General features: G+C 43.7%; 1 protein-coding gene across 2 annotated transcripts in view; it reads right to left on the bottom strand.

Moving 5' to 3' along the window:
• Positions 1-5,505: 5,505 nt before the first annotated feature.
• KIF11 (kinesin family member 11) overlaps positions 5,506-12,861 on the bottom strand; it is a 48,231-nt gene continuing 40,875 nt past the window's right edge. For both annotated transcript variants that reach the window (XM_083149340.1, XM_083149341.1), the window contains 7 exons: positions 10,689-10,847; positions 9,179-9,306; positions 8,523-8,802; positions 7,861-8,083; positions 7,576-7,730; positions 7,087-7,194; positions 5,506-5,872 (listed from right to left, as the gene is read on the bottom strand). In XM_083149340.1, the coding sequence (XP_083005466.1) occupies positions 5,753-5,872; positions 7,087-7,194; positions 7,576-7,730; positions 7,861-8,083; positions 8,523-8,802; positions 9,179-9,306; positions 10,689-10,847 (1,173 nt within the window). In that variant the 3' untranslated portion in view covers positions 5,506-5,752. The remainder of the gene's footprint in view (positions 5,873-7,086; positions 7,195-7,575; positions 7,731-7,860; positions 8,084-8,522; positions 8,803-9,178; positions 9,307-10,688; positions 10,848-12,861) is intronic.

Below are 12,861 nucleotides of genomic sequence, written 5' to 3'. Positions count from 1 at the left end.
TAAAATTTGGGTAACCCTGGAACGTAATTTAATGGCCCCCTTCCCTTTATCGGACTGTCTGTGGCTCCCCGCATCAGTCGATATTCGTTCACTGGTACGGGTCTCCTCTGTCCTACACACCCGTAGGGCATGGCTTGAGGTGGTAAAGTCAAACACAGAAATCTCATTACCTTGCACCCAGCTGACACTTCCGGCCATTGCCTCCCAGATACCAGACCTCTCCTTCGCCTCATGGGTTCCCCAGGGGGTTGCATCTCTCGCAGAGGTAACATCCTCTGGAACATTGATAACTTACGCTCAACTACAAGCCCAATTCTCCCTCCCCATAGAGACTTCTTTAAGTACCTTCAACTTAGGCATTGGCTGTTTGATAAAATCCCGTCCCCTCATATTGTCCCCACACTCCCCCTGTACATTCGGAACAAATTGACAAGCGCGAATAGTAGAGGAGGTATCACCTGGTGGTACAATCTACTGCTAGAACCATCGGGATTTGTAAAATTTCCCTCTTTATTGAAATGGGAGCAGGACTTGGCAGAAACAATTAGTGAAGAAGAGTGGCACCAAATATTCCAAATTTGTTTCAAAGTATCTAAATGTATTTCCCATACCGAACAATATTATAAATTACTCCACCGTTTATATATGACTCCAGTATTGCTGCATAAATTCAGCCCAGCTAACTCAAATCTTTGTTGGCGGGGTTGTGGATATGTGGGCTCTCTATTCCACATATTCTGGGAATGCCCATATGTATCCAGTTTCTGGACAGCAGTGTTTCTACTAATTTCAACCGTTTTAAAAATCCCTATTTCCCCGACACCAAAATTGGCTATTTTTCACCTATTTAACAGCCTATCTAGTAATGACAGATATATAGTAGGCCACATTTTGATCGCATCTAAAACTTTGATCGCACAGTATTGGCGTTCCACCCGAATCCCAACCATCCCCCAAATTGAACAAGCTGTCCAAAGCCACTGCGAATATGAAACTGCCGGGGTGCGCTACTCTCCCTCGACCTCCAACCCATTAATCAAGTGGTTTGGGTGGTCTGAGTACTGGACCACTAGAACATAACTCATACACAAAGGTTACGGCAATGGCCACTGTTTAAGTGTTGTCGGAGTGCCTTCTGATTGTCCCTTACAGTAATGTTGAACTATAAATGTATATATACATATGTACGTGAAGGTATCAATGTGTGCCCTTCCTTTCCTTCATTTGTCCCCCCCCCCCCCCCTATATTTTTTTTATTATTGTTATTTCTGTACCCTTTTATTTGTTCAATAATGTAATGGTAAAAAACCAATAAAAACGAATGTTTAAAAAAAAAAAAAAAAAAAGAAGTTACAACAAAGGACCCGTAGCACCATACATTGGGGGTGTTCACAAAATACAAAACGACAATTAATAGTGTACATATTATGGCACTAAAAGAACAGCTAATACAATCGGACTGATTGAATTTATCTACCAACAAGACAAGTTTCACACTTGTTTCCCAACTGAATTAACCTGCACAGATGATGCATATTAGGGCTTATACAGATCACTAGAAGGAAGCCATTCTGATAATACTAAGCGCCTTTGAATAAAGGGTTCCTGAGTCCACACAAGAACAATTCATTATGTGTGAAGGATGGAAAACTGTGCACATGTGGTTTCCCAACATGTGCATAGGGGCTAGCATTACTGCCTGATGTTTGGGTCCCAATTCCCACCACAGTCATATATGTGTGGAGTTTGCATGGGTTCCCTCATAAACTCTAAAATACACTGGTAGGTTAATTGACTCCTGGGGAAGAAAAATAAACCCAAAACCCTGGTATTTATGTGTATACATGCGATAGGGAATACAAACTGGGAGCTCCACAGGGCAGGGACGGATATGAATGACTACATTGTTTCAATAAAGTGCTGTAGAATGTGCACTATATGAATAAGTATTTATTCATAAATATTAGACATTATAGTCACAAACACAACAACAAGAATTAGGCACTAGTAGAAGGATTAGGGTGCAGGCTTAGGCAGGTGGGGGTAGGAACAAGGGGGAGGATTAGGCTGCAGGAGTGGAGGGTTAGGCAGGTGGGGGTAGGAACAAGGGGTAGGATTAGGCTGCAGGAGTGGAGGGTTAGGCAGGTGGGGGTAGGAACAAGGGGTAGGATTAGGCTGCAGGAGTGGAGGGTTAGGCAGGTGGGGGTAGGAACAAGGGGGAGGATTAGGCTGCAGGAGTGGAGGGTTAGGCAGGTGGGGGTAGGAACAAGGGGGAGGATTAGGCTGCAGGAGTGGAGGGTTAGGCAGGTGGGGGTAGGAACAAGGGGTAGTATTAGGCTGTAGGAGTGGGGGGTTAGGCAGGTGGGGGTAGGAACAAGGGGTAGGATTAGGCTGCAGGAGTGGAGGGTTAGGCAGATGGGGGGGGTAGGAACTAGGGAGAGGCTGTAGAGGGGACAGGTAGGGTTAGGCACTAGGAGGAACAGGCTGCTGGAGGGGTGGTTTAGGGCTAGCCTTAGATTATTGTGATGTCGTGACCCGCCAGCATATCATATCCAATCTCGAAAAATCGGTAGAGGAATAAAACGGCGCTTTGTGCCAGTAAAATAGATCTCAAAACGTACTGTGCATGATCAATGCAATTATTGTTGACATTGAGTCTTCACTACTGCCCAAAATCCAACCAAAAGTGCTCACTGCCCCATAATATCAGAGCAATTGTATACAACCACTTAGGCCGCAAGTTTGTATGCTGTGGTCTGTGTTGAATTGACAGCACGTCTTACCCATTGCAAACAGGATTGAGCCCGATGTACAGATTGTTACCAAAAAAAACAACAAAAAAAGAGTTTCACCAGTTAACACAACATATTTCAAATTTATACAGTCGGCTCTCATGATTAGAATATATATATTAAACAATATAAAAAAACGCCATTGAATGGATACCTTACTAATTCAACTATATGTATCCTGTATTGAGTTGCAAAGTATTCAGTACTGGATGGGATAAGAGGTAAACATACCATACACAATTCATTAGAGCTAAGTAACCTTCCTTCTACTACTTAATTATGTACCTGTTATCTCAGAGGATAATTAGATCACACAGTGTTAATTGGCCGCTAAATGGGGAACTCCCTTCACTGATTAGCAAACTTTATTTTTTGAAGAACAAGTTGCTGCCATCTATTGTCAGTTAAGGAGAATACACCGAATCATTCATCCACTTTTACAGGCATGTCCAACCTGCAGCAAGCCCCGCGAGGGGACGCAGAATACATGTAAAGTAATCCGCGTCCGCTCTCCACGCTTCGGGATGGGTGGCTCGCTGCGCTCGCCACACTATATAAAATCGACTGTTGGATAGTGGGGGTATGAAATCACCCATGGGTGACTATACAATGAAAAATCGGGTCTTTACAATGAAAAATCGCATAGCATGCCTTAAGTAGTGGCATGCGATGAAAAAAAAAATCGGGCGCTCAGATAATACACAAGTACCAAAGAGGCTTTATCCCCCACAGTCTGTATTTTAGCTGCCATAGATGAGGAGATTTTGGATGGTTGGTATGTAGTTGGCCTTGGCTAGCTAAGGATTTCCCAACTACGCACTGCTGGATATCTCCAGTCAGTGAAACCGTCTCTCATGAGAAGTTTGCAGATCTCGCCAGGAAAGCAGAGACTAAATACTGAGCAGTATGATCCAAATGGCTGACTCCCCTTACACAATACCCAGAGTCTAGTTGTTCCTGTACCTCATGAGCCCTGAAACCTGCAGCCAACCACCGCCCTTCATGGATGCTCATATACTACTATGTTTCACGGTAATGTGTACCTATGTTTCTTTATTCGTGTATTATATCATGTATACTTTGATAATTTTACACGGTATTGAGATAAGAACCATTGGGGCAGATGTATTAAGCCTTAACAAGAGATAAATGCAAGGGTGATCGAGAGATAATGTCCAGCCAATCAGCTCCTAACTGTCATGTTACAGGCTGTTTGAAAAATAAGTCAGTAAGGATCTGATTGGCTGGATGATTCTCTTTATCACCCTTGCATTTATCTCGTTAGGCTTAATACATCTGCCCTGTTTGATAATGTTTTGTTTACTTTATTTATTTGGGCTTATTGCATTCTGTTCTTTTTATTTGAATTGTTCTTCTTTGTTTTGTTTTTTTGTGTGTTTGTTACCAATATGTTTGTATGCTAATAAACTCTATAAAGACTTCTTGCATTAAAAAAATAATAATAATTATACACACACACACACACACACACACATATATACATTTTAGACTTTTTCTAAGTCACTAAACTAAGCTATAAAATAGTGAAAATGCAATCCAAATTCATCCAGTCGTTTCTGCATGATGCCGGAAGAAACAGACAGAAGTTCTGTATTTTTCTCCGTAGTTGATAAATAGCCCCTACTGTAGAAGTACTTTCTTTAAAGTATTTTTAAATGTACAGATACAACCCTTACAGTTTTGTTTGAATATATATATCACATGTAGCAAGGTACTTATAACTGCTGTGCTTACAGAGTCCTATCAAATTTCAGTGCTCGCTTTATTAGGGGTGTTATCAGGATAAAAATAAAAAAACATGAAACCTGCTCACCAGGCCACATAAGCATGAGGAATTACTGGTGCGGGCTACAGTCTAGGCTGCTCAAATTAATGAGGTCATCTCTAGTGCACCCCAGCATACGGCCTGCAGACTAGATACAGGCTGCTTCTGCATGTAGCTCACAAATACTGGGCAGTTTGATTCCTACACAGCAATTTAGATTTGAGTTTGGCCACATCCTTTCCAATTCACATTTGCTCCTGAGGAAGGCAGAGTAACATCTGGGGAAATGCATTGAGCATCCATATACACCTCCAACTGACTCCAAATACCTTCCATTGGCTGCCATTTCCTGAGAATCCACCTTGCGACAAATTACTGGACATGTTGCCCCTAATTAACCAGATGACCAAGTGGATATCATCTCAAAGTGTCCTGAGCTCTTGCAATTATAACTGAGGGATCTGCGGGAGACACGTTTTGCAAACGTGGGACATTTACTTTCTCCACAGTCATTTCCAGACCTCACCAGCCAGCACATCATTAAAGGAATAGTTATATACCAAAATCAGCTTATATACAGTTGGAAAGGTGTGACCTCACGTTGAATTCTATTTATACAGCTCTAGTCCTGTGCACATCGCACCCGTGCAGGTGGTCAGACCTGCTGGCCGTCCGACCACCCGTCCTGGGACCTGCCTCCTGGCAGCGAGACGGGGACGGGAAGCAGGGATGCACGCGATCCATCATAACCAATTGTGAAGGATCACATGCATCACGGGTGGCTTGCAGGGTTATCGGCTGTCGTGCAGTGTATGGGCACCTTAACGGTCTGCTCCTGTTAGATCTGCCCCACCTGCAGTGCATCACACATAGCCATTTGCAACTGTACACATTTGTTCTTCATCCATTAAATAAAATCTTCTCAGATTTATTCAGCAAATAGAAAATTACATTTATTGCAGAACTGTAGCTTCAGCTGCCAAAAGTTAATTCAATGGTGAGGTTTAATGTTCTGACATATATATTAAAAAACAGACATGGACAGACACACAAGAAAAAAAGACCGGAAGACTAAAATAACCAACATGTGCAGCGCTGAATAGACACATATAGGATTTAAAAAGTATAAAAGTTCACGAGGCGGGTCCACTATTTACACGGCGGGAGCCACAGCTCAGTTCTGGATTCGCAGAGGTAGTTTGGATTTGGGCAGTTCTCCATCGTCCACGATTTTTGATCGGTCCATTGTTGAATTTGCTCTGTTTTCTTTCTCTTTTTTGTGTCCTCTCTTTTGCTATTTAACACAGGTAAAAAAAGAAGACACCATTTACAACCTTATAGAGTACAAAGCAGCTTTACTTAGTTAGGAGGGGTGTGGTACAGGGGTCCGACAGTCGGAATACCGACTGGCCGGACCCAGACAGCATGGTGAACTCAACTAAGCCCCTTGCGGGCTTGCTACGCGAGCCACCTATTCTATTCTCCCTCTATGGGTGTCGTGGACCCCCACGAGGGAAAATAGACGGCAGTCGGGAACCCGTACGGCACCAGTTAGGAGACAGCGGCCTAACCAAATTCCTTATCTGCGAAATACTGGTGAGCTTGGATACATTTTATAGGCATTACTAGGGATAAATAAAGGACTGTTTCAGAGTAGCAAATAGCACCATAGGCCTAACTGACTTCTGGTTAATTCTGCCAAACAGTCAGCATAAAGTTCTACAAAAGAATGTCCTGGATGGATCTGGTACATAGTTTCTCAAAAAAACATCCTCTGGTCTCAAAGTAGAGCATGTTTTCCAGGACTCCTCAAAAAATCGCAAGTGAAATTCGCTCCACTGGTGGATTTTTTTTTTTTAAATGTATGAGTAATTAGTACACCTGTGCACTGACTGGCAACCTGGAACACATGCGCTGTTTGGTGTCCTGAAGACAGAATTTGAGAACCTGTGATACTGTATATTATAAAGGAGCAGATGGCATCTTCCTGTGTAGCGGATTTAAAGCCGGTGGATAATGCAGTAAGGATTCTACAAACCACTTAATACATTAGGACTTTACCTGTGCATCAGTTTTTACATTGGGTGATTAGAAATGCATTGCACCGAGGCCAACCGCAGCCCTCAGATCCAGCACCTGTGGCCCCCTAGCTGCTGCCCGACAGATATGCCTGTTCCAGCCCAGGGGTAGGCAAAACCTTGGAACATAAACACAGCATGCTGGGATGTGTAGTTCCGCAGCAGCCTGCAATGCCAGATGTTGCCAATGCCTGTCATAGCTAGACTGTCTCCTGATCAGTTATTACAGAAGTCTACTCCCATGTATTGCTTTCATTCATTATGTAGAGCAGGAGTACGGTGTGACGGTTAGGAGAGTGCCATTCCGGTACTGCTCATGAACAAAGAGCAGCTGGTATACAGAATACGGTTCCTCATGAATGGAACATAAACCCGTTGCCTACAGAATGGAATGCATCACCCTCGCATGGAAACCAGAGGTGGTCATTACCTGAAAGAAGGGAATGCCGCCATTTTCTTGACACAAAACGTTAGGATCTACAATGGATTTGTCATTAACGATACTTTCATTAGCGAATGGTTCATCCTCCAGCGAATCCTGATGATAAAAAAAATTGTAATGAACATTACAGCAGATGGACAGAGAATTGCAGACATTGGTTTCTAAACATGCATCTATACAAAAAGGGAAAAATCTAAATTAGTCAAAAATTTGGTGGTGGCACCCATTGTAATATCTTCAAAGAAAAAACAAACAAACACAAATCTAGAGTATTGTAGAACAAAATAAAAAATTCTGATTTGGTTGCTTTTGAACTGCAGGTATATATTTCTCCTTTAAAAAAAATAAACCCAGCTACAAGACTCCATCCCAAATGTATCCAACAATGGCAGATTTTGTGCCAAACTTTTAGAAAAAAGGGTTAAACATAAATGTGAAGTGCACGAAACCCTTTCTGATCCCTCCGCAGCACCTTACCTGGTCCACAGGCGGCTCCTCCACAACACAGATGCTTGTTATAGTAGTCTGGAACTCTTCCTGCTGCCTCCTATACTGTTCTAGAAGGACATCCCTTGGTTTTGTCTTGATGAGTGAAGAGGGGCAAATATAGTCTTTCCTCTGAGGTGTGGCGCCTGGAACCATAGAAATTGGTTTAGGTCTGTGACCGTTAAGTTCACATTACTACCGACATACTAGTGGTCCAGGACACGGTTGAGCTTATAAGAACTAATTGTGCAAAAATCAAGTACAGCAGCGTCTCACCTGTTGGGATGTCGTTTTTCAGCTCTTCAGTAATGTAAGTGAAGACTTTATTCAGGCCAACCTGTGCCTGATCTTGGAGCTCCAGCTTCTGATCTCCAATGGTCTCCTTATCCTCCTTGACATGTTCCACCAAACTGGATAATGCCTTATAATCTGCAGCACTCTGCTGGGTCACCATCTCTGTAACCCTGACAACCGAGGAGCTACAGCTGTCCTCTATGTCCTGGTGAGAAGACGCATTCAACAGTCACTACTACATCCCCATTACAAATATTAAAACCTAGATTCATAAAATGATACAAAAACAAACATTATTGCTGTCGGGCCCTTTAAACCAGCTATTAAAAAAAAAACAACAACCACAGAACATACAATGGTATTTTCAGGCTGTAAGTTAGGCCAAATACATATAAAGGATATAGTAAGTGGGCAATTGAGAAGACTTCGACAGTTGAAGCCATCGCAATTAGAACTAGAGTTATAAAAGCTTGTAAAAGAGAAAGGGAGTAGAGAAAGTCCCAACTAATCAGCGCCTGTCACTTTACAAGCAGTGTTTAGAAAAAGGACAGGAGCGGATAGGAAAACAGGTTCCAACCTCTTTCCAAGATTTGATAAGCCTCCCGATAGTCTTGAGTAAGGAAACCGGTAAGCCATGTACTTACTTTCTGATTGCACCGAATCTGTGTTTTGGTCATTTGTAAGTAGCTCTCCTGCTGTTCAGAGATGGAAGCCATTTTGTTGCTCGTAATCTCCCACCAGTTCTCAGTTTCTTGAGATATGGCAGTGATGCTGCTGCTCAGCTTCTCGCACTGCCTTGCAGATTCTTCAACAGTGCTGATGTTGGACTCTGCCAGGTGCCGGATCTCGCTGGCTACATCTCCACACCAGTCCCCGAATGTCTGGCGATGTGTAGACGTACGCTCAATGGCTTCTGAGGTAACACTGCAATAAGAGACAATTGTTAAATAGGGTCCAAAGTGAGGGCCACAGCAGTCCCTCCCCCTGGATTTTGCACACCTGTTCAGAACGCAGGATTTTAAACCCCCCCCCCAAAAACAAAAAAACAGGGTACCATTAGTTCACCACTGTCCAGCAATTAAAAAAGGTCTTGCTTGAGTTCATATTAAAATGTAGAAGTTTCATGGGATTATCCAGAGTCTGAGACCATAGCCCACACATTCCCTAGGAGCCAGTGGCAGGGCTAGTCTTCCATCCAGGACTTTTACAAGGAAACAAACCGTATACTTCATACTATACTATAGTGAAAGTGTTACGCGGTGGGCACATCTTACAGACTGTGCATACAGATTGTTCTTACTTATCGAGACTCTGCTGTAAGGAACCCGATGATTTCTGTAGGATCTCCCTTTTAGCGCGACATCCCTTAAAGCTCTGATGTGTTTTCATGGAGAGCAGATTCAGCTGGTTTTGTAACATGTTCACTCCCTAATTAAAATAAATAAAAGTCAGGATGCAAGTTAGATGTTAATAAAAATCTGCTTCTACATGAAGTGACCACCTCCAACTTTGAAAAACACTTATACCAGTGGTTCCCAAACAGTGTGCTGTGGCACCCGGAGGTGCCTCAGGTCGGTGGTCAAATACCAATTCAAAATTAACTTTTGTTAATGTGATAGGCAAAACCAGTGCTTGTGGCTGCCAATATAAATTATTTGTACAAACAGAAGCAGATCTTGTTCACTACATAAATACACCTAAAAATGTTATGTAAACACAAGTTATTTAATTTAATATTCAATGTCTTTAATTTCTCCATAACAAACTTTTGGCCATGGGGTGCCATAGATAAAATTCTGATACTATCAGGTAAATCTAAAATATATATTGATTCATTAATAAGGAATAGACCTTAATGGGAATTAAAATCTGTTTGCAGATGGGGGGGGGGGGGGGGGGGGGGTGTTCTAGGTTTTTAATATTAAGCTTCATCTTAATAATAAAAGTTGCATCTTGTTTTGAATCACATGTGAGCATTTAACTCATCCTCTGGCACGGTCCATAGCTCTGCTAATTTGCCTTAATCTTTAAATGGTTTTGTTCCTTGGCCTCTATCAAACAAGTTTTAACTGTATATAAAATACAGGGGGGGGGGGGGGGTCGTAGACTTTGCAGAGACTTTGTCTGGTTATAAATTATTTTGGCGTTGGGATTGTGAGCACTGTATACCAGCATTTCCTTACCAGTCTGGCTGGGGTTTCTGCGGTCATCTCTTCCCAGCCCACCTGGTGTTTGAGAACAGACCTCCCCAGGAGGCTGGGCTTAGGTCTGCCAGCAGTGGGGGTGGGGCTTCGAGCAGATGGCAGGGCTCACCATTGGCAAGGAGCTGCAGCCCATAGAAACCAGATAGGGCTTACCATGGGTAGTGCTCTCTGCTATTGCAGGCAGTCCCAGGGGAAGGAAAGGACTAGCTATCTGGCAGCGATTAGCAGGGAGTGCTTCCTTCCACTGCCAATCCTAGGCAGGCTCTGTGGGTGGAAGATTTTGCAACCTCTAGTTTAAACCCACCTCCACATGAGCATGCAAAGTGCAAATTCAGAGAGAAATCCTGCAGCAATCCTATAAACCTTAGGGGCCGTTTGTTATAAGGGGTCCCTAAAAGTCCTTCCGACATCTACCAATAATTGGGTCACAAAAGGGACACTGGCTCTGGGCTATTTGAAACAGTTGGCTACACTAATGTATTTGAGGAGTATTAGGACTTTACAGTGCTACATGTATACATAAGGAGCGTGCAGGGTAAATACCCGACAGTGTACCACTATAGATAGGAACTGACCAGATGATAAAACATGCTTATTTGTGGGTACCTCTGAATGCAGAGTCTCCGCAGCTTGTATTTCCTCTTCCAGAAGCTGGCACTCTGACTGAAGACTGGACAAGGCAGACGTAGAGTCATGGCGCAACTTGTGCAGCATCATGGAGTGATCATTGAAAAACACATTCATCTCTTCCTTATGGGAATTCACCTACAGACAGAAATCATGGTAATCTACAAATCCAAATAAATACAAACTCAGAACCACAACAGTATAAGAGCATTATGAATATATGCACCAGATTCATAGCAAATGTCCTCGTTTTGTATTGCTTCACTCTTCCCTGCCCAGAGATGGTTGGATAAAGAAATAAAAACACTTTGGGTGAAATGTAATACGGCGAGAGGTTCAGAAAGTAAGAGATTTGGTAAGAAATCTCCAGGTTTTCTGTTTAAAGCGGCAATCATTTACACTGCAAAAATCACATTGGTTTTGCAGTGTAAATGATTGCCGCTTTAAAAACAAAAACAGAGATTTCTTACCAAATCTCTCTCTGAATCTCTCATCCTATTACATTCACCCTGAGGGTGAGATTTAATAGGATGAGAGATTCAGAAAGTGATTTGGTAAGAAATCTCTGTTTTTTTTAAAAGCGGCAATCATTAAAGGCCCCCATACATTAGGCCGACTTGTCCTAGGAACAAGTCGGACCCAATTTACCTGCGAGCCGCCCGGCAGCTCCCCGGGAGGCTCACGTGCCATTTTTTACATGGGATAAATCGCATGCGATTTATCCCATGTAAAAAAAAACCCCGGGGAGCTGCAGGGCGGTGAGGAGTAGTGGGGGCGGGCAGCGGTGGTGGGGGCAGGCAGCGGCGGTGGGTGCGGTGAGCGCTGCTGACCTGGCCGGGCAGTGTACTTACACATAGCAGCAGCGGGGACGGGACGCGTAGTGGCGGCTATTAGATTTTTAAAATATTTGTCAAATGACCGGCCGCTCTCTGATTGGCCGGAGAGCTCTCAGCCAATCAGAGAGCGGCCGGTCATTTGACAAGTATTTTAAAAATATAATAGCCGCCACTGCGCTGCCCGTCCCCGCTGCTGCTATGTATGAATGGGCAGCCTGCGATTGGCTGAGCGCTCTCTCAGCCAATTGCTGACTGGCTGAGAGAGCGCTCAGCCAATCACAGGCCGCCCATTCATTGTATGGGCTTTTTTTTTTTTATTCCGTACTGACAGCTCCCCCTGCCCGGCTCTATGCCGCCTGTGTCCCCCGCAGCGTCCCCAGCCCCCCCTGCTCCCTCTACCGCCGCGCCGCCCCACTAGGTCCCAAGTCGGGTGGTTGGACGTGCAGCAGGTCCGACCACCCGACGCAGATCCGATGCGCATCGGATCTGAGGGGACATCAAAACTAGCAGATTTTGGTCCGATTTCGGCCAGATCCGACTGATCTGGCTGAAATCTGACCAAAATCGGCTAGTGTATGGGGGCCATAACATTGCAAAACCAGTTTGATTTTGCAGTGTAAATGATTGCTGCTTTAAAAAAAAAAAAACCTGCAGATTCTTCCCAAATCTCTCAATCTCTCATCCTATTAAATCTCACCCTTTGTGTCTGCCTAGTTCATCCCTTGGGAACTTACACTAACAGCCAATTAACAGGAAATGAAAGACACCAAGTGCACTGCCAACACAGAGAAAGTTGTCCATTTGGGGAAATATTCGGTACTTATGTATTATCAGGGCGCCCGCGAAATCGGCCAAAAAGGGATTTTTGTAAGAACTTACCGTTCGAATCCCTTTCTCTGATATGGTCCTGGTGACACAGCTCAACACTGGGATGTAGGAGGGTCCGAAGGAGCCAGGCACCTATCCTAAAGCTTTAGAGGGTAGGCTCCTCCCCTACTGCATCCCTGGACTCTTCAGTTCAACTTTCAAAGCCACTGGAATACATTAACTCAGTACAAACGCCTGCACATATTATATGCACATTTTATAACAGAAACTGTTAACTTTTAACCATTTTAACATGAACATCATGAAATTCTGGCATACTTACTGAGCGTAAGGGAGGGATCGCTGTGTCACCAGGACCATATCAGAGAAAGGGATTCGAACGGTAAGTTCTTACAAAAATCCCTTTTTCTCTTTCAATGGTCCTGGTGACACAGCTCAACACTGGGACGTTCCAGAGCCGGTCCTTTGGGAGGGTACGCTCAGGTCTG

The sequence above is a fragment of the Crinia signifera genome, chromosome 6, assembly GCF_055691185.1.
Source record: "Crinia signifera chromosome 6, ASM5569118v1, whole genome shotgun sequence".
Lineage (NCBI taxonomy): Eukaryota > Metazoa > Chordata > Amphibia > Anura > Myobatrachidae > Crinia > Crinia signifera.
The sequence above is the reverse complement of the archived record's forward strand: the minus strand, read 5'-3'. Positions and strand labels throughout refer to the sequence as shown.